Raw genomic sequence first — 23,702 nt, 5'->3', positions numbered from 1 at the left:
TTCTGATATACCTGCAGATTATAGTTTAGGGGGTCTGATATACCTGTAGGTTATAGTTTAGGGCTGGGTTCTGATATACATGTAGGTTATAGTTTAGGGCTGGGTTCTGATATACCTGTAGGTTATAGTTTAGGGCTGGGTTCTGATATACCTGTAGGTTATAGTTTAGGGCTGGGTTCTGATATACCTGTAGGTTATAGTTTAGGGCTGGGTTCTGATAGTTTAGGGGTTCTGATATACCTGTAGGTTATAGTTTAGGGGTTCTGATATACCTGTAGGTTATAGTTTAGGGCTGGGTTCTGATATACCTGTAGATTATAGTTTAGGGGTTCTGATATACCTGTAGGTTATAGTTTAGGGGGTCTGATATACCTGTAGGTTATAGTTTAGGGGTTCTGATATACCTGTAGGTTATAGTTTAGGGCTGGGTTCTGATATACCTGTAGATTATAGTTTAGGGGGTCTGATATACCTGTAGGTTATAGTTTAGGGCTGGGTTCTGATATACATGTAGATTATAGATTAGGGGTTCTGATATACCTGTCGATTATAGTTTCGGGGTTCTGATATACCTGTAGGTTATAGTTCCCCCCCTCCACATCTTCCTCCTCCTCCTCCCCCCTCTTCCCCCTTATCCTCCTCCTCTGCCCTCTTCCTCCCCTCCACCTCCCTCTTCCCCCTCCTCCTCCTCCTCCGCCCTCTTCCCCCCCTCTTCCTCCTCCTCCTCCATCACCAAGCTATTTTATGAGCCCAGAACCAAGGATTAGTAGTAAACAACAGCATGAATTCAGCTAACATGGACATTCATATTCCAATCAATCATAGAACAATCCACAATACTATTCTTGACCACCTTGTTCACAATACTACTTTGATTAAATTACATTGAGTAGGGCCTGGAAATAGTCTACCCAGCACACCCATAGACCAATCATTAACCAATCTGCAATACATCCATAGACCAATCATTGAACAATCTTCAATACACCCATAGACCAATCATTAACCAATCTGCAATACATCCATAGACCAATCATTGACCAATCTGCAATACATCCATAGACCAATCATTGACCAATCTGCAATACATCCATAGACCAATCATTGACCAATCTGCAATACATCCATAGACCAATCATTGACCAATCTCAATCAATCAATCAAACCAATCAAATTTTATTTGTCACATACACATGGTTAGCAGATGTTAATGCGAGTGTAGCGAAATGCTTGTGCTTCTAGTTCCGACAATGCAGTAATAACCAACAAGTAATCTAACTAACAATTCCTAATCTACTGTCTTATACACAGTGTAAGGGGATAAAGAATATGTACATAAGGATATATGAATGAGTGATGGTACAGAGCAGCATAGGCAAGATACAGTAGATGGTATCGAGTACAGTATATACGTATGCATATGAGATGAATAATGTAGGGTAAGTAACATTATATAAGGTAGCATTGTTTAAAGTGGCTAGTGATATATTTACATCATTTCCCATAAATTCCCATTATTAAAGTGGCTGGAGTTGAGTCAGTGTCAGTGTGTAGGCAGCAGCCACTCAATGTTAGTGGTGGCTGTTTAACAGTCTGATGGCCTTGAGATAGAAGCTGTTTTTCAGTCTCTCGGTCCCAGCTTTGATGCACCTGTACTGACCTCGCCTTCTGGATGATAGCGGGGTGAACAGGCAGTGGCTCGGGTGGTAGATGTCCTTGATGATCTTTATGGCCTTCCTGTAACATCGGGTGGTGTAGGTGTCCTGGAGGGCAGGTAGTTTGCCCCCGATGATGCGTTGTGCAGACCTCACTACCCTCTGGAGAGCCTTACGGTTGAGGGCGGAGCAGTTGCCGTACCAGGCGGTGATACAGCCCGCCAGGATGCTCTCGATTGTGCATCTGTAGAAGTTTGTGAGTGCTTTTGGTGACAAGCCGAATTTCTTCAGCCTCCTGAGGTTGAAGAGGCGCTGCTGCGCCTTCTTCACGATGCTGTCTGTGTGAGTGGACCAATTCAGTTTGTCTGTGATGTGTATGCCGAGGAACTTAAAACTTGCTACTCTCTCCACTACTGTTCCATCGATGTGGATAGGGGGTGTTCCCTCTGCTGTTTCCTGAAGTCCACAATCATCTCCTTAGTTTTGTTGACGTTGAGTGTGAGGTTATTTTCCTGACACCACACTCCGAGGGCCCTCACCTCCTCCCTGTAGGCCGTCTCGTCGTTGTTGGTAATCAAGCCTACCACTGTTGTGTCGTCCGCAAACTTGATGATTGAGTTGGAGGCGTGCGTGGCCACGCAGTCGTGGGTGAACAGGGAGTACAGGAGAGGGCTCAGAACGCACCCTTGTGGGGCCCCAGTGTTGAGGATCAGCGGGGAGATGTTGTTACCTACCCTCACCACCTGGGGGCGGCCCGTCAGGAAGTCCAGTACCCAGTTGCACAGGGCGGGGTCGAGACCCAGGGTCTCGAGCTTGATGACGAGCTTGGAGGGTACTATGGTGTTGAATACCGAGCTGTAGTCGATGAACAGCATTCTCACATAGGTATTCCTCTTGTCCAGATGGGTTAGGGCAGTGTGCAGTGTGGTTGAGATTGCATCGTCTGTGGACCTATTTAAGCGGTAAGCAAATTGGAGTGGGTCTAGGGTGTCAGGTAGGGTGGAGGTGATATGGTCCTTGACTAGTCTCTCAAAGCACTTCATGATGACGGAAGTGAGTGCTACGGGGCGGTAGTCGTTTAGCTCAGTTACCTTAGCTTTCTTGTGAACAGGAACAATGGTGGCCCTCTTGAAGCATGTGGGAACAGCAGACTGGTATAGGGATTGATTGAATATGTCCGTAAACACACCAGCCAGCTGGTCTGCGCATGCTCTGAGGGCGCGGCTGGGGATGCCGTCTGGGCCTGCAGCCTTGCGAGGGTTAACACGTTTAAATGTTTTACTCACCTCGGCTGCAGTGAAGGAGAGACCGCATTTTTCCGTTGCAGGCAGTGTCAGTGGCACTGTATTGTCCTCAAAGCGGGCAAAAAAGTTATTTAGTCTGCCTGGGAGCAAGACATCCTGGTCCGTGACTGGGCTGGATTTCTTCCTGTAGTCCGTGATTGACTGTAGACCCTGCCACATGCCTCTTGTGTCTGAGCCGTTGAATTGGGATTCTACTTTGTCTCTGTACTGACGATTAGCTTGTTTGATAGCCTTACGGAGGGAATAGCTGCATTGTTTGTATTCAGTCATGTTACCAGACACCTTGCCCTGATTGAAAGCAGTGGTTCGCGCTTTCAGTTTCACACGAATGCTGCCATCAATCCAAGGTTTCTGGTTAGGGAATGTTTTAATCGTTGCTATGGGAACGACATCTTCAACGCACGTTCTAATGAACTCGCACACCGAATCAGCGTATTCGTCAATGTTGTTATTTGACCAATGTCTGAAACATGTCCCAGTCCACTTGATGGAAGCAGTCTTGGAGTGTGGAGTCAGCTTGGTCAGACCAGCGTTGGACAGACCTCAGCGTGGGAGCTTCTTTTTTAGCTTTTGTCTGTAGGCAGGTATCAGCAAAATTGAGTCGTGGTCAGCTTTTCCGAAAGGGGCGGTGCAGGGCCTTATATGCGTCGCGGAAGTTAGAGTAACAGTGATCCAAGGTTTTCCGCCCCTGGTTTGCGCAATCGATATGCTGATAAAATTTAGGGAGTCTTGTTTTCAGATTAGCCTTGTTAAAATCCCCAACAACGATGAATGCAGCCTCCGGATAAATGGTTTCCAGTTTGCAAAGAGTTAAATAAAGTTCGTTCAGAGCCATCGATGTGTCTGCTTGGGGGGGGATATATACGGCTGTGATTATAATCGAAGAGAATTCTCTTGGTAGGTAATGCGGTCTACATTTGATTGTGAGGAATTCTAAATCAGGTGAACAGAAGGATTTGAGTTCCTGTATGTTTCTTTCATCGCACCATGCCTCGTTAGCCATAAGGCATACCCCCCACCCCTCTTCTTATCTGCAATACATCCATAGTCCAATCATTAACCAATCTGCAATACATCCATAGACCAATCATTAACCAATCTGCAATACATCCATAGTCCAATCATTGACCAATCTGCAATACATCCATAGACCAATCTGCAATACATCCATAGACCAATCATTAACCAATCTGCAATATATCCATAGTCCAATCATTGACCAATCTGCAATACATCCATAGTCCAATCATTGACCAATCTGCAATACATCCATAGACCAATCATTAACCAATCTGCAATACATCCATAGACCAATCATTAACCAATCTGCAATACATCCATAGACCAATCATTAACCAATCTGCAATACATCCATAGTGTACCATTAGATGCTGAAAGAAGTGCTCCTCTATGAGGGAGAACGCATATCTGTCCTAAAGGCACCCTACTCGCTCTATAGTGCATTGCTTTTGACCAGAGCCGAATGGGATACCCTATGGACCATGGTCAAAAGTAGTGCACTTTATAGGAAATAGTGTCCCATTTAGGACACAGGCTCAGTCACTACTCTACCATGATTAAATGACATTCAACGGAGCCAGGAAATGCCCAGCATGATAACTTCCTGCCCACAACATAGACTTCTTCATTGAGTTAAGTCACTTCCTCCTCCCACAGCCATTTTGGTTTGAGAATGTCTGTCAGATGCTCTTAGTGCTGACCTGGAGTGACCGCTGAGAACTCAGGACACACACACACATTTTAAATACTTTATTTGAATCCACCAATGAAATTGACAGAAAAAAGGATCCAAACAAGGTCCCTGTCTGCATGGCACTCAAGGTTACAGCAAGAACTTCAGTAAGGTCATTCTACTGCCAATGTTATGCTATGGAGATTGCATGGCTGTGCGCTCGAGATTGCATGTCTACAACGGGTGTGGGTGAAATAGCCCGAATCCACTAATTTGAAGGGGTGTCCACATACTTTTGTATATACAGTGTATACACTTCATTTTGCGTTTTAAAAAGTTACATTGTCTAAGCTAATTACACAGGAAACAGACAACACATGGAAAGTATGTTTTCTCCCCAGTGAGAGAGAGAGAGAGAGACTAAAGTGCGTGTGACATTTTGTGAACGTAAGTTCCCCTCAGACACAATTAATCAATCCCTGAGCGCTCTCCCTTGGCCCAGGAAGTGCTGTCAGGATTATCCTAAATGAAGAAATGATTAATTGATTGTCAGAGAGACGTCACTGATTTTGAAAAGAGCAGCAGGGCAAAATGTTTTGCTGCTTTTCAATGACATAATGCCACTGAATAGACTACTAGACTATAGTGACATGATGACACTGAATAGACTACTAGACTAGTGACTAATACTGACATGATGCCACTGAATAGACTACTAGACTAGTGACTAATACTGACATGATGCCACTGAATAGACTACTAGACTATAGTGACATGATGCCACTGAATAGACTACTAGACTATAGTGACTAATACTGACATGATGCCACTGAATAGACTACTAGACTGTAGTGACATGATGCCACTGAATAGACTACTAGACTAGTGACTAATACTGACATGATGCCACTGAATAGACTACTAGACTATAGTGACATGATGCCACTGAATAGACTACTAGACTATAGTGACATGATGCCACTGAATAGACTACTAGACTATAGTGACATGATGGCACTGAATAGACTACTAGACTATAGTGACATGATGCCACTGAATAGACTACTAGACTATAGTGACATGATGCCACTGAATAGACTACTAGACTATAGTGACATGATGCCACTGAATAGACTACTAGACTATAGTGACATGATGCCACTGAATAGACTACTAGACTATAGTGACATGATGCCACTGAATAGACTACTAGACTATAGTGACATGATGCCACTGAATAGACTACTAGACTATAGTGACATGATGCCACTGAATAGACTACTAGACTATAGTGACATGATGCCACTGAATAGACTACTAGACTATAGTGACATGATGCCACTGAATAGACTACTAGACTATAGTGACATGATGCCACTGAATAGACTACTAGACTATAGTGACATGATGCCACTGAATAGACTACTAGACTATAGTGACATGATGCCACTGAATAGACTACTAGACTATAGTGACATGATGCCACTCCGACTTTAAAGTGGAACTGACAGCATTGGGGCAGAATAGAGTATAGAACAATATAGAGTGGGCAGAATAGAGTATAGAACAATATAGAGTGGGCAGAACAATATAACAATATAGAGTGGGCAGAATAGAGTATAGAACAATATAGAGTGGGCAGAATAGAGTATAGAACAATATAGAGTGGGCAGAACAGAGTATAGAACAATATAGAGTGGGCAGAACAATATAACAATATAGAGTGGGCAGAATAGAGTATAGAACAATATAGAGTGGGCAGAACAATATAACAATATAGAGTGGGCAGAATAGAGTATAGAACAATATAGAGTGGGCAGAACAATATAACAATATAGAGTGGGCAGTATAGAGTATAGAGCAATATAGAGTGGGCAGTATAGAGTATAGAACAATATAGAGTGGGCAGTATAGAGTATAGAACAATATAGAGTGGGCAGTATAGAGTATAGAACAATATAGAGTGGGCAGAATAGAGTATAGAACAATATAGAGTGGGCAGAATAGAGTATAGAACAATATAGAGTGGGCAGTATAGAGTATAGATCAATATAGAGTGGGCAGAATAGAGTATAGAACAATATAGAGTGGGCAGTATAGAGTATAGAACAATATAGAGTGGGCAGTATAGAGTATAGAACAATATAGAGTGGGCAGTATAGAGTACAGAGCAATATAGAGTGGGCAGTATAGAGTATAGAACAATATAGAGTGGGCAGAATAGAGTATAGAACAATATAGAGTGGGCAGTATAGAGTATAGAGCAATATAGAGTGGGCAGTATAGAGTATAGAGCAATATAGTGGGCTGTATAGAGTAATATAGAGTGGGCAGTATAGAGTATAGAACAATATAGAGTGGGCAGTATAGAGTGTAGAGTATAGAACAATATAGAGTGGGCAGTATAGAGTATAGAGCAATATAGAGTGGGCAGTATAGAGTATAGAACAATATAGAGTGGGCAGTAGAGAGTATAGAGCAATATAGAGTGGGCAGTATAGAGTACAGAGCAATATAGAGTGGGCAGTATAGAGTATAGAGCAATATAGAGTGGGCAGTATAGAGTATAGAACAATATAGAGTGGGCAGAATAGAGTATAGAAAAATATAGAGTGGGCAGAATAGAGTATAGAACAATATAGAGTGGGCAGTATAGAGTATAGAGCAATATAGAGTGGGCAGTATAGAGTATAGAACAATATAGAGTGGGCAGTATAGAGTACAGAGTAATATAGAGTGGGCAGTATAGAGTATAGAACAATATAGAGTGGGCAGAATAGAGTATAGAGTATAGAACAATATAGAGTGAGCAGTATAGAGTATAGAGCAATATAGAGTGGGCAGTATAGAGTATAGAACAATATAGAGTGGGCAGTATAGAGTATAGAACAATATAGAGTGGGCAGTATAGAGTATAGAACAATATAGAGTGGGCAGTATAGAGTATAGAACAATATAGAGTGGGCAGTATAGAGTACAGAACAATATAGAGTGGGCAGTATAGAGTACAGAACAATATAGAGTGGGCAGTATAGAGTACAGAACAATATAGACTGGGCAGTATAGAGTACAGAACAATATAGACTGGGCAGTATAGAGTACAGAACAATATAGAGTGGACAGTATAGAGTATAGAGCAATAGAGTGGGCAGTATAGAGTATAGAACAATATAGAGTGGGCAGTATAGAGTATAGAACAATATAGAGTGGGCAGTATAGAGTACAGAACAATATAGAGTGGACAGTATAGAGTATAGAACAATATAGAGTGGACAGTATAGAGTATAGATCAATATAGAGTGGGCAGAATAGAGTATAGAACAATATAGAGTGGGCAGTATAGAGTATAGAACAATATAGAGTGGGCAGTATAGAGTATAGAACAATATAGAGTGGGCAGTATAGAGTACAGAGCAATATAGAGTGGGCAGTATAGAGTATAGAACAATATAGAGTGGGCAGAATAGAGTATAGAACAATATAGAGTGGGCAGTATAGAGTATAGAGCAATATAGAGTGGGCAGTATAGAGTATAGAGCAATATAGAGTGGGCTGTATAGAGTAATATAGAGTGGGCAGTATAGAGTATAGAACAATATAGAGTGGGCAGTATAGAGTGTAGAGTATAGAACAATATAGAGTGGGCAGTATAGAGTATAGAGCAATATAGAGTGGGCAGTATAGAGTATAGAACAATATAGAGTGGGCAGTATAGAGTATAGAGCAATATAGAGTGGGCAGTATAGAGTATAGAACAATATAGAGTGGGCAGTATAGAGTATAGAACAATATAGAGTGGGCAGTATAGAGTACAGAGCAATATAGAGTGGGCAGTATAGAGTATAGAACAATATAGAGTGGGCAGAATAGAGTATAGAACAATATAGAGTGGGCAGTATAGAGTATAGAGCAATATAGAGTGGGCAGTATAGAGTATAGAGCAATATAGAGTGGGCTGTATAGAGTAATATAGAGTGGGCAGTATAGAGTATAGAACAATATAGAGTGGGCAGTATAGAGTGTAGAGTATAGAACAATATAGAGTGGGCAGTATAGAGTATAGAGCAATATAGAGTGGGCAGTATAGAGTATAGAACAATATAGAGTGGGCAGTAGAGAGTATAGAGCAATATAGAGTGGGCAGTATAGAGTACAGAGCAATATAGAGTGGGCAGTATAGAGTATAGAGCAATATAGAGTGGGCAGTATAGAGTATAGAACAATATAGAGTGGGCAGAATAGAGTATAGAAAAATATAGAGTGGGCAGAATAGAGTATAGAACAATATAGAGTGGGCAGTATAGAGTATAGAGCAATATAGAGTGGGCAGTATAGAGTATAGAACAATATAGAGTGGGCAGTATAGAGTACAGAGTAATATAGAGTGGGCAGTATAGAGTATAGAACAATATAGAGTGGGCAGAATAGAGTATAGAGTATAGAACAATATAGAGTGAGCAGTATAGAGTATAGAGCAATATAGAGTGGGCAGTATAGAGTATAGAACAATATAGAGTGGGCAGTATAGAGTATAGAACAATATAGAGTGGGCAGTATAGAGTATAGAACAATATAGAGTGGGCAGTATAGAGTATAGAACAATATAGAGTGGGCAGTATAGAGTACAGAACAATATAGAGTGGGCAGTATAGAGTACAGAACAATATAGAGTGGGCAGTATAGAGTACAGAACAATATAGACTGGGCAGTATAGAGTACAGAACAATATAGAGTGGACAGTATAGAGTATAGAGCAATAGAGTGGGCAGTATAGAGTATAGAACAATATAGAGTGGGCAGTATAGAGTATAGAACAATATAGAGTGGGCAGTATAGAGTACAGAACAATATAGAGTGGACAGTATAGAGTATAGAACAATATAGAGTGGACAGTATAGAGTATAGATCAATATAGAGTGGGCAGAATAGAGTATAGAACAATATAGAGTGGGCAGTATAGAGTATAGAACAATATAGAGTGGGCAGTATAGAGTATAGAACAATATAGAGTGGGCAGTATAGAGTACAGAGCAATATAGAGTGGGCAGTATAGAGTATAGAACAATATAGAGTGGGCAGAATAGAGTATAGAACAATATAGAGTGGGCAGTATAGAGTATAGAGCAATATAGAGTGGGCAGTATAGAGTATAGAGCAATATAGAGTGGGCTGTATAGAGTAATATAGAGTGGGCAGTATAGAGTATAGAACAATATAGAGTGGGCAGTATAGAGTGTAGAGTATAGAACAATATAGAGTGGGCAGTATAGAGTATAGAGCAATATAGAGTGGGCAGTATAGAGTATAGAACAATATAGAGTGGGCAGTATAGAGTATAGAGCAATATAGAGTGGGCAGTATAGAGTACAGAGCAATATAGAGTGGGCAGTATAGAGTATAGAGCAATATAGAGTGGGCAGTATAGAGTATAGAACAATATAGAGTGGGCAGAATAGAGTATAGAAAAATATAGAGTGGGCAGAATAGAGTATAGAACAATATAGAGTGGGCAGTATAGAGTATAGAGCAATATAGAGTGGGCAGTATAGAGTATAGAACAATATAGAGTGGGCAGTATAGAGTACAGAGTAATATAGAGTGGGCAGAATAGAGTATAGAGTATAGAACAATATAGAGTGAGCAGTATAGAGTATAGAGCAATATAGAGTGGGCAGTATAGAGTATAGAACAATATAGAGTGGGCAGTATAGAGCATAGAACAATATATAGTGGGCAGTATAGAGTATAGAACAATATATAGTGGGCAGTATAGAGTATAGAACAATATAGAGTGGGCAGTATAGAGTATAGAACAATATAGAGTGGGCAGTATAGAGTATAGAACAATATAGAGTGGGCAGAATAGAGTATAGAACAATATAGAGTGGGCAGTATAGAGTATAGAACAATATAGAGTGGGCAGTATAGAGTATAGAACAATATAGAGTGGGCAGTATAGAGTATAGAACAATATAGAGTGGGCAGAATAGAGTATAGAACAATATAGAGTGGGCAGTATAGAGTATAGAACAATATAGAGTGGGCAGAATAGAGTATAGAACAATATAGAGTGGGCAGTATAGAGTATAGAGCAATATAGAGTGGGCAGAATAGAGTATAGAACAATATAGAGTGGGCAGAATAGAGTATAGAACAATATAGAGTGGGCAGAATAGAGTATAGAACAATATAGAGTGGGCAGAATAGAGTATAGAACAATATAGAGTGGGCAGAATAGAGTATAGAACAATATAGAGTGGGCAGTATAGAGTATAGAGCAATATAGAGTGGGCAGTATAGAGTATAGAACAATATAGAGTGGGCAGAATAGAGTATAGAACAATATAGAGTGGGCAGAATAGAGTATAGAGCAATATAGAGTGGGCAGTATAGAGTATAGAGCAATATAGAGTGGGCAGTATAGAGTATAGAACAATATAGAGTGGGCAGTATAGAGTATAGAACAATATAGAGTGGGCCGAATAGAGTATAGAACAATATAGAGTGGGCAGAATAGAGTATAGAACAATATAGAGTGGGCAGTATAGAGTATAGAACAATATAAAGTGGGCAGTATAGAGTATAGAGCAATATAGAGTGGGCAGTATAGAGTATAGAACAATATAGAGTGGGCAGAATAGAGTATAGGGTACAGAACAATATAGAGTGGGCAGAATAGAGTATAGAACAATATAGAGTGGGCAGTATAGAGTATAGAGCAATATAGAGTGGGCAGTATAGAGTATAGAACAATATAGAGTGGGCAGAATAGAGTATAGAACAATATAGAGTGGGCAGAATAGAGTATAGAGCAATATAGAGTGGGCAGTATAGAGTATAGAGCAATATAGAGTGGGCAGTATAGAGTATAGAACAATATAGAGTGGGCAGTATAGAGTATAGAACAATATAGAGTGGGCCGAATAGAGTATAGAACAATATAGAGTGGGCAGAATAGAGTATAGAACAATATAGAGTGGGCAGTATAGAGTATAGAACAATATAAAGTGGGCAGTATAGAGTATAGAGCAATATAGAGTGGGCAGTATAGAGTATAGAACAATATAGAGTGGGCAGAATAGAGTATAGGGTACAGAACAATATAGAGTGGGCAGAATAGAGTATAGAACAATATAGAGTGGGCAGTATAGAGTATAGAGCAATATAGAGTGGGCAGTATAGAGTATAGAACAATATAGAGTGGGCAGTATAGAGTATAGAACAATATAGAGTGGGCAGTATAGAGTATAGAACAATATAGAGTGGGCAGAATAGAGTACAGAACAATATAGAGTATAGAACAATATAGAGTGGGAAGTATAGAGTATAGAACAATACAGAGTGGGCAGAATAGAGTATAGAACAATATAGAGTGGGCAGAATAGTGTATAGAGTATAGAACAATATAGAGTGGGCAGTATAGAGTATAGAACAATATAGAGTAGGCAGAATAGAGTATAGAGTATAGAACAATATAGAGTGGGCAGTATAGAGTATAGAACAATATAGAGTGGGCAGAATAGAGTATAGAACAATATAGAGTGGGCAGTATAGAGTATAGAACAATATAGAATGGGCAGTATAGAGTATAGAACAATATAGAGTGGGCAGAATAGAGTATAGAGTATAGAACAATATAGAGTGGGCAGTATAGAGTATAGAACAATATAGAGTGGGCAGAATAGAGTATAGAACAATATAGAGTGGGCAGTATAGAGTATAGAGCAATATAGAGTGGGCAGTATAGAGTATAGAGCAATATAGAGTGGGCTGTATAGAGTAATATAGAGTGGGCAGTATAGAGTATAGAACAATATAGAGTGGGCAGTATAGAGTGTAGAGTATAGAACAATATAGAGTGGGCAGTATAGAGTATAGAACAATATAGAGTGGGCAGTATAGAGTATAGAGCAATATAGAGTGGGCAGAATAGAGTATAGAACAATATAGAGTGGGCAGTATAGAGTATAGAGCAATATAGAGTGGGCAGTATAGAGTATAGAGCAATATAGAGTGGGCAGTATAGAGTATAGAGCAATATAGAGTGGGCTGTATAGAGTAATATAGAGTGGGCAGTATAGAGTATAGAACAATATAGAGTGGGCAGTATAGAGTGTAGAGTATAGAACAATATAGAGTGGGCAGTATAGAGTATAGAGCAATATAGAGTGGGCAGTATAGAGTATAGAACAATATAGAGTGGGCAGTATAGAGTATAGAGCAATATAGAGTGGGCAGTATAGAGTACAGAGCAATATAGAGTGGGCAGTATAGAGTATAGAGCAATATAGAGTGGGCAGTATAGAGTATAGAACAATATAGAGTGGGCAGAATAGAGTATAGAAAAATATAGAGTGGGCAGAATAGAGTATAGAACAATATAGAGTGGGCAGTATAGAGTATAGAGCAATATAGAGTGGGCAGTATAGAGTATAGAACAATATAGAGTGGGCAGTATAGAGTACAGAGTAATATAGAGTGGGCAGTATAGAGTATAGAACAATATAGAGTGGGCAGAATAGAGTATAGAGTATAGAACAATATAGAGTGAGCAGTATAGAGTATAGAGCAATATAGAGTGGGCAGTATAGAGTATAGAACAATATAGAGTGGGCAGTATAGAGTATAGAACAATATAGAGTGGGCAGTATAGAGTATAGAACAATATAGAGTGGGCAGTATAGAGTATAGAACAATATAGAGTGGGCAGTATAGAGTACAGAACAATATAGAGTGGGCAGTATAGAGTACAGAACAATATAGAGTGGGCAGTATAGAGTACAGAACAATATAGACTGGGCAGTATAGAGTACAGAACAATATAGACTGGGCAGTATAGAGTACAGAACAATATAGAGTGGACAGTATAGAGTATAGAGCAATAGAGTGGGCAGTATAGAGTATAGAACAATATAGAGTGGGCAGTATAGAGTATAGAACAATATAGAGTGGGCAGTATAGAGTATAGAACAATATAGAGTGGGCAGAATAGAGTATAGAACAATATAGAGTGGGCAGTATAGAGTATAGAGCAATAGAGTGGGCAGTATAGAGTATAGAACAATATAGAGTGGGCAGTATAGAGTATAGAACAATATAGAGTGGGCAGTATAGAGTACAGAACAATATAGAGTGGACAGTATAGAGTATAGAACAATATAGAGTGGACAGTATAGAGTATAGATCAATATAGAGTGGGCAGAATAGAGTATAGAACAATATAGAGTGGGCAGTATAGAGTATAGAACAATATAGAGTGGGCAGTATAGAGTATAGAACAATATAGAGTGGGCAGTATAGAGTACAGAGCAATATAGAGTGGGCAGTATAGAGTATAGAACAATATAGAGTGGGCAGAATAGAGTATAGAACAATATAGAGTGGGCAGTATAGAGTATAGAGCAATATAGAGTGGGCAGTATAGAGTATAGAGCAATATAGAGTGGGCTGTATAGAGTAATATAGAGTGGGCAGTATAGAGTATAGAACAATATAGAGTGGGCAGTATAGAGTGTAGAGTATAGAACAATATAGAGTGGGCAGTATAGAGTATAGAGCAATATAGAGTGGGCAGTATAGAGTATAGAACAATATAGAGTGGGCAGTATAGAGTATAGAGCAATATAGAGTGGGCAGTATAGAGTACAGAGCAATATAGAGTGGGCAGTATAGAGTATAGAGCAATATAGAGTGGGCAGTATAGAGTATAGAACAATATAGAGTGGGCAGAATAGAGTATAGAAAAATATAGAGTGGGCAGAATAGAGTATAGAACAATATAGAGTGGGCAGTATAGAGTATAGAGCAATATAGAGTGGGCAGTATAGAGTATAGAACAATATAGAGTGGGCAGTATAGAGTACAGAGTAATATAGAGTGGGCAGAATAGAGTATAGAGTATAGAACAATATAGAGTGAGCAGTATAGAGTATAGAGCAATATAGAGTGGGCAGTATAGAGTATAGAACAATATAGAGTGGGCAGTATAGAGTATAGAACAATATATAGTGGGCAGTATAGAGTATAGAACAATATATAGTGGGCAGTATAGAGTATAGAACAATATAGAGTGGGCAGTATAGAGTATAGAACAATATAGAGTGGGCAGTATAGAGTATAGAACAATATAGAGTGGGCAGTATAGAGTATAGAACAATATAGAGTGGGCAGAATAGAGTATAGAACAATATAGAGTGGGCAGTATAGAGTATAGAACAATATAGAGTGGGCAGTATAGAGTATAGAACAATATAGAGTGGGCAGTATAGAGTATAGAACAATATAGAGTGGGCAGAATAGAGTATAGAACAATATAGAGTGGGCAGTATAGAGTATAGAACAATATAGAGTGGGCAGAATAGAGTATAGAACAATATAGAGTGGGCAGTATAGAGTATAGAGCAATATAGAGTGGGCAGAATAGAGTATAGAACAATATAGAGTGGGCAGAATAGAGTATAGAACAATATAGAGTGGGCAGAATAGAGTATAGAACAATATAGAGTGGGCAGAATAGAGTATAGAACAATATAGAGTGGGCAGAATAGAGTATAGAACAATATAGAGTGGGCAGTATAGAGTATAGAGCAATATAGAGTGGGCAGTATAGAGTATAGAACAATATAGAGTGGGCAGAATAGAGTATAGAACAATATAGAGTGGGCAGAATAGAGTATAGAGCAATATAGAGTGGGCAGTATAGAGTATAGAGCAATATAGAGTGGGCAGTATAGAGTATAGAACAATATAGAGTGGGCAGTATAGAGTATAGAACAATATAGAGTGGGCCGAATAGAGTATAGAACAATATAGAGTGGGCAGAATAGAGTATAGAACAATATAGAGTGGGCAGTATAGAGTATAGAACAATATAAAGTGGGCAGTATAGAGTATAGAGCAATATAGAGTGGGCAGTATAGAGTATAGAACAATATAGAGTGGGCAGAATAGAGTATAGGGTACAGAACAATATAGAGTGGGCAGAATAGAGTATAGAACAATATAGAGTGGGCAGTATAGAGTATAGAGCAATATAGAGTGGGCAGTATAGAGTATAGAACAATATAGAGTGGGCAGAATAGAGTATAGAACAATATAGAGTGGGCAGAATAGAGTATAGAGCAATATAGAGTGGGCAGTATAGAGTATAGAGCAATATAGAGTGGGCAGTATAGAGTATAGAACAATATAGAGTGGGCAGTATAGAGTATAGAACAATATAGAGTGGGCCGAATAGAGTATAGAACAATATAGAGTGGGCAGAATAGAGTATAGAACAATATAGAGTGGGCAGTATAGAGTATAGAACAATATAAAGTGGGCAGTATAGAGTATAGAGCAATATAGAGTGGGCAGTATAGAGTATAGAACAATATAGAGTGGGCAGAATAGAGTATAGGGTACAGAACAATATAGAGTGGGCAGAATAGAGTATAGAACAATATAGAGTGGGCAGTATAGAGTATAGAGCAATATAGAGTGGGCAGTATAGAGTATAGAACAATATAGAGTGGGCAGTATAGAGTATAGAACAATATAGAGTGGGCAGTATAGAGTATAGAACAATATAGAGTGGGCAGAATAGAGTACAGAACAATATAGAGTATAGAACAATATAGAGTGGGAAGTATAGAGTATAGAACAATACAGAGTGGGCAGAATAGAGTATAGAACAATATAGAGTGGGCAGAATAGTGTATAGAGTATAGAACAATATAGAGTGGGCAGTATAGAGTATAGAACAATATAGAGTAGGCAGAATAGAGTATAGAGTATAGAACAATATAGAGTGGGCAGTATAGAGTATAGAACAATATAGAGTGGGCAGAATAGAGTATAGAACAATATAGAGTGGGCAGTATAGAGTATAGAACAATATAGAATGGGCAGTATAGAGTATAGAACAATATAGAGTGGGCAGAATAGAGTATAGAGTATAGAACAATATAGAGTGGGCAGTATAGAGTATAGAACAATATAGAGTGGGCAGAATAGAGTATAGAACAATATAGAGTGGGCAGTATAGAGTATAGAGCAATATAGAGTGGGCAGTATAGAGTATAGAGCAATATAGAGTGGGCTGTATAGAGTAATATAGAGTGGGCAGTATAGAGTATAGAACAATATAGAGTGGGCAGTATAGAGTGTAGAGTATAGAACAATATAGAGTGGGCAGTATAGAGTATAGAGCAATATAGAGTGGGCAGTATAGAGTATAGAACAATATAGAGTGGGCAGAATAGAGTATAGAACAATATAGAGTGGGCAGTATAGAGTATAGAGCAATATAGAGTGGGCAGTATAGAGTATAGAACAATATAGAGTGGGCAGAATAGAGTATAGAACAATATAGAGTGGGCAGAATAGAGTATAGAGCAATATAGAGTGGGCAGTATAGAGTATAGAGCAATATAGAGTGGGCAGTATAGAGTATAGAACAATATAGAGTGGGCCGTATAGAGTATAGAACAATATAGAGTGGGCCGAATAGAGTATAGAACAATATAGAGTGGGCAGAATAGAGTATAGAACAATATAGAGTGGGCAGTATAGAGTATAGAACAATATAAAGTGGGCAGTATAGAGTATAGAGCAATATAGAGTGGGCAGTATAGAGTATAGAACAATATAGAGTGGGCAGAATAGAGTATAGGGTACAGAACAATATAGAGTGGGCAGAATAGAGTATAGAACAATATAGAGTGGGCAGTATAGAGTATAGAGCAATATAGAGTGGGCAGTATAGAGTATAGAACAATATAGAGTGGGCAGAATAGAGTATAGAACAATATAGAGTGGGCAGTATAGGGTATAGAACAATATAGAGTGGGCCGAATAGAGTATAGAACAATATAGAGTGGGCAGAATAGAGTATAGAACAATATAGAGTGGGCAGTATAGAGTATAGAACAATATAAAGTGGGCAGTATAGAGTATAGAGCAATATAGAGTGGGCAGTATAGAGTATAGAACAATATAGAGTGGGCAGAATAGAGTATAGGGTACAGAACAATATAGAGTGGGCAGAATAGAGTATAGAACAATATAGAGTGGGCAGTATAGAGTATAGAGCAATATAGAGTGGGCAGTATAGAGTATAGAACAATATAGAGTGGGCAGTATAGAGTATAGAACAATATAGAGTGGGCAGTATAGAGTATAGAACAATATAGAGTGGGCAGAATAGAGTACAGAACAATATAGAGTATAGAACAATATAGAGTGGGAAGTATAGAGTATAGAACAATACAGAGTGGGCAGAATAGAGTATAGAACAATATAGAGTGGGCAGAATAGTGTATAGAGTATAGAACAATATAGAGTGGGCAGTATAGAGTATAGAACAATATAGAGTAGGCAGAATAGAGTATAGAGTATAGAACAATATAGAGTGGGCAGTATAGAGTATAGAACAATATAGAGTGGGCAGAATAGAGTATAGAACAATATAGAGTGGGCAGTATAGAGTATAGAACAATATAGAATGGGCAGTATAGAGTATAGAACAATATAGAGTGGGCAGAATAGAGTATAGAGTATAGAACAATATAGAGTGGGCAGTATAGAGTATAGAACAATATAGAGTGGGCAGTATAGAGTATAGAACAATATAGAGTGGGCAGAATAGAGTATAGAACAATATAGAGTGGGCAGTATAGAACAATATAGAGTGAGCAGAATAGAGTATAGAACAATATAGAGTGGGCAGAATAGAGTATAGAACAATATAGAGTGGGCAGAATAGAGTATAGAACAATATAGAGTGGGCAGAATAGAGTATAGAGCAATATAGAGTGGGCAGTATAGAGTATAGAACAATATAGAGTGGGCAGCTGTGCATTTGGACAATGAATAGACACTGCAGTAAATCAAGCCTAATAAAAACATCTGTCCTTTCCAGGATCAGAGTCTACGCAGGACAGTGTACTATAGTCAATCAGAGCTACAGTAGACCTATATGCAAATTAGACATTTGCCAAATGTGCCTGCCGTCATTCACTTTGAACTGGACTGTGTGTTTACAGGAAGTAGCAACAGCGTGACTTTAGATCATTCGAACACATTTCACCAAAAGCCACAAAATTACACCTGAATGGATTTCTGGAAATATGTCAACAACACGAAAGTCCTCTTACATTTGGGAACTTCACAGTCCTCCTGATCAAATACCCTTGAAAAGGTAGGCTCTCTCTCCCTCAGTTATACACATCAACAAGACCAACAACGAATTATTGCCAAAGCGATATGAGCTCAAATCTAACGAGGGAACATTAGATATACCCTCTCAAACTTTTCAGCGAGTTGATCGTCAAAATTGCACTGATAAACAATGGAGAATAGTAGCCGGGTCGCTCTCCTGCAGCATGCTTGTCCCAACCCACGGTTTGAAAACTGAATTGGAACTTGCCTGACAGCTCGCCCATTTGATCGTTGCCAAATACATTTGATTGACAACTAAGAGATATGCTAACTGTGGATAACAGTTCAAGTTCAGCACAGCTAGCTAGCAATTCCACATTCCTTGCTAGCTAACTAAATGACACCTGCAGCATCTCTTGCTGAAGCCAACAGAAAAACACACGAGGGGGAAAAAGTCAGTCATTCACCCACTCCTCCAATGACATGTCATCGTCCCATACAGCTAGCGAAGGTTAGACTTTGTGTTTTTATCTTTCTAAATAAATAGCTAGTTACACGAATACTTACACTTGCCCAGGGGTGTCAAACTCGAATCAGCCGTATGTGTTGAAAAAAAAATTGTGGGCCCAGATATAGCCTATTTGTTGTTGTTTTTTAAACGTGCAACTTGTGACCCAAACTGACCATTGTTTTATTAGAAAAAAAATAGGATCCTTTATAATGTCCACTTTTATACATAAGATGCTGTATATTAAGATGTTAAAACAAAATAGATAAATAGTATTTAACCAGCCTTTGCTGCTATGCTTACATATGTGCATAATATGCTGCGAACCCTAATCAAAAATAATTTAATAACTCCAATTAACAAAATAGTAGCTATAGGTTGTTGTAACATTTCAAATTAAAACTTTTGTTTGTTTTGCACTGCATGGATCACCGGTGCGGTTGAATGCAGCATTGCTGTGTGGTGCACTCAAAATGTCTTGTAATTGAGTAGCCAACCGAGGCTACTGCTCAAATGTTGCTGTAATAGGCCTACACGTTTCTATTTTGCATTGGGTGTTTTGTTGCAGATTTAGTTGTTTGGTTATTCATTGTCAAGCTGTTCAACTGAAGCCAGGCTGCAACATTTGAGTAGCCTCGCTAGGATTGTGGCATGTGTCTGTACACTTTCACCCACTCTGTGCTGTAAACCGAACACAGGAAAGCAGCGCAATTGAAGTTGAATTCACCTATGCAAGCGCATCAGGCTGTAATATCATAAAGTAGATGACATATCTGTTGACTCATTTATATTTTCTTGTGTGTCCTCTTCGACCCGCGGGAGTTGTGTTTGACATATGTGCGCTTTAACCCACGTTATTATTGATTTGTGATCACTGCCCTTGCTAATTTGATTGTATTGATATTCCCATTTTTAGGGTTCCTTTGTAATTTCACTCTGGCTCTAATATGATTTCAGAACACTCTCGTCTGAGTGTGCCAGACCGCAGAATAATTTACGAACGCATATGGCTGTTGTCAGTAAACCTCGGCAAAAAAAGCGTCATTAACCTTCATTAAATTGTATATTTTTTGACATGCAAAGACCCAAATGGCGTTCCATAGCACAGTTAGTCAACAACGCTCTGGGTAACACGAAAACAGCTTAACCAGCTCAGCTAGGGAGAGAAAATGGTCAGTGAGGAGTTCGCTCTTTTATGTCTGGAAATAGCTAGCAAGCTAGCTAACTTTTAGCTTTGGTGCTTTTTAAATTTATTTTACCAGGCAAGTCGGTTAAGAACAAATTCTTATTTTCAATTACGGCCTAGGAACAGTGGGTTAACTGCCTGTTCAGGGGCAGAACGACAGATTTGTATCTTGTTAGCTCGGGGGTTTGAACTTGCAACCTTCCAGTTATTAGTTCAACGCTCTAGTCTAAACACTAGGCTACCCTGCCGCTTGACTGTTTTTGTGAGGTCTGATCGCTCGGATCTACCCTACTCCTCCGCCAGAGCGTTCAGTATGCGAAACGCTCTGAGTTTACAAACAGTCGTCCGTTTTTGTTTATAATATTAAGTAATTGAAAATTAAATGGTGCATCAAGAATGGGTGGAGACAGCAATTAATGTACCAAGCGAGCTGGGATTTATTACCGGATAGTAATAGTTTTTGGACTACCAAGAAATGTATTAATGAATTATATGAATTATTCATTAAACTGCATCCATCTATTCTGCCAACAACACATCATCGGTTTTAGAGTCTAATATAACTAATTATTTAAAACCTCTTATAAAGTTGATTTTGAAGCATAAAATTGCTATTTGACTGTTTGTTTCATATCTTCAAAGTAGTTAAAAAAGTCGCTTTAAATGGCCTTTTCAGCCAGACGTAATATAGTAGAGGAGTTATTTTTGCATAGTTGCTATGCAAAAAGGTTGGTCGTACGTTCTACGCGAAATGGCTGCTGTGCAGGCTGGATAAGGTTATTAGCTTGGTAGCCAACTTAAACTAACTCAGTCATGTCAAACATTGAACCTGTAACGACGGGACACTAGCTCCATTTTATTTTTAACATTTTAACATTTTGGAATTTACTTGGTTATGTCCATTATAATGACCTTGATCAGTTGATGCGTGATTTCACCTTGGCTCAGAAAATGTATCTTCTCGTCTGGGCACCGTTCACTCTATGTATTGTACAGAGATCAACTTCTAAAGTAAAACATTGTTTCCGTGGTTGGACAGACAGACAAACCTTATATTAACCCCCGCTGCACCGAACTAAATGCTAGTCTGGAAGCAACGTGAAATAATATGCGAGTTTAAATAAATACAAGCGATGATTCGGGACAGCAACATGAACATGCTATTCTGATGGAGGCACAGTGATCGATTTCTGATTGAACTGTTAGCATGCATAGTGTGTGCATGTGATGGCCAATATAGCACGGTGTGGAAGACTGCTTGTACAAGCAGCATCCAAGGTCCAAACAAGCAGTTTTAGAACAACCAAGTGTAACTGTAGTCCTACTGTAGGTGCGATGTGCGTCAGAGAAAAACGCGCCTTAATAGGTGGCTGCCGTGTCGGGCTAGTCAAGGGAAACCTTGACAGGTCTACTCTACAGACAGGCGTATATACGTTATTTCGCTTTTACGTTTAACTTTGTATGTAAGTTCAACATAACAATGGGGGCCTATCTACTGAGCCATAGCCGCGCAGTCTTGCAAGGAATGAACGCGCAATGCATAGACAGAGTCTGGACTTTAGGTTCTGGAGAAACGGGTCAACAGTGATGCTACTTCTTTCGCGCCACCAGCTCCGTACACCAATTTTACCACAACAATATACCAGGGATTTCATTCCGGTACTCTCTTCGTAAAGCATAGGACTGTGTCTACTCCTCATCGTTCTACTAGGCTAAACTACATGTTGGGGTATTCTTCTGTTCCCTGATAAAAGCCATGTTTCGGATGTTATCACTGATCAGCTATCAATCTGTTGCCATTCCGAAAGTTGGATAGGCTATTTTCAAGTTGTTATATTTGTTAGTGATAATTGGAAGTGATCATAATAAGAAATGTGTATTAATTGTGTAGGCTATTTACTGTTTGCCTTTTGTATCTCTGTTTTGCTTCTCGTAGTGTATTGATGTGTATATAATTTGTAATTGCAGGGTTAATCTGCAAAAGGAGACAAGTCTCTCAACATGTCTACCTGTGAAAATAAAGGTTCAATACATTTAAAAAATATATATACGTTAATAATCGAGCATTAATGTGTAGCCTAATTGTGATCACGGCAAAGTCCAAAAACTAGAGCCACAAAATCCCGCGTTCAAATCGTGTATAATTAGACATGCGTAAAATGTGGGGAATACCAACACATTTATATTCAGAATTGATGGACATGATCCCATTGATAAAGATGGAATTCAACAGTTTGACTGTTGCAAAGAAAAAGTACTTACTTGGGCCCAGAAAACAGTCCGTTATCCTTCGAAAACAGCTTGTCGAAGACGGACCATCATCCATGTCTGCCTGTGAGAGAGCAGAGCGCAAGGAGGGACACGCTACGGAGAGAAACCAGGGGGCTGTGCTTCTCTGCTCAAACTGCCGCTGTTCAATACCGGAACTGGAAAGGTTGATCCAGATTGCCTGGAGATTATAGGTCCTACAATACTACTAGCCAACCAAGCTGGGTGGGGGGGTGGGGTGGTGCAGACGTCGTGAGCAGTGCGTGATCCGTGATGGCCACGGTAGCCTACGGTACACGGTAGACGCGAGAGCAGCGGCGGTACAGGGTCTGCCCACTCCCTTGCCTTACGAGGTGTAGCTAAACGTCGGTTGAACCGCCTCCTCTCCTCGCCGTGGCGGCAGTTAAACCGTGAATGTGCATGAGGAACAGAAAGAGAGGAGGGAGACGGCGACGGAACGGAGGGAGGCACGGACTGGTAGGAGGGACAAATAAGACTGTACTCTGCCCTACAAAGGCAAAATGCAGTAACTATACCGTAGCCTAGTAGAGGGAAAAAACTGAAAAGTGTAGAGTATTGGCTGCGCTGGAGATGAATGCTGACTACTCCCCACCCTTGTGGAAAAACCACATGATTTCACATGTGACATTTCCACATGTTTTGCACATATGTGAAATCAGGTTGCTGTCATCTAAGAGGGTGTGAGTTCAAATCCCAGGTGTGGTTGCGTCCCATGTATGCTAACCAACTTTGAGGTCAATTCTATTAAAGTTTCAGTCAATTCTGAAAGTAAACCCAATTTAAATTTTCACGAGATTTCACAGGCGATGCCCGCAAACAAAAATTAGTCTTTATGATTTTTTTTTTTAAATTTTACTAGGCAAGTCAGTTAAGAACAAATTCTTATTTTCAATGACAGCCTAGGAACAGTGGGCCGTCGGGGGCAGAA

The 23,702-nt window shown here is 39.5% G+C and overlaps 1 protein-coding gene across 3 annotated transcripts in view; it reads right to left on the bottom strand.

Moving 5' to 3' along the window:
• pde10a (phosphodiesterase 10A) overlaps positions 1 to 22,978 on the bottom strand; it is a 160,486-nt gene extending 137,508 nt beyond the window's left edge. For all 3 annotated transcript variants that reach the window (XR_010450238.1, XR_010450237.1, XM_064924428.1), the window contains exon 1: positions 22,748 to 22,978. Coding sequence is in view for 1 of the 3 variants with exons in the window: in XM_064924428.1 (XP_064780500.1) it covers positions 22,748 to 22,811 (64 nt within the window). In the remaining 2 variants the exon portion in view is untranslated. The remainder of the gene's footprint in view (positions 1 to 22,747) is intronic.
• Between the last annotated feature and the right edge of the window lie 724 nt (positions 22,979 to 23,702).

This window comes from Oncorhynchus masou, chromosome 18, assembly GCF_036934945.1.
Source record: "Oncorhynchus masou masou isolate Uvic2021 chromosome 18, UVic_Omas_1.1, whole genome shotgun sequence".
Classification (NCBI taxonomy): Eukaryota; Metazoa; Chordata; class Actinopteri; order Salmoniformes; family Salmonidae; genus Oncorhynchus; species Oncorhynchus masou.
This window is presented reverse-complemented; position numbering and strand designations above follow the sequence as displayed.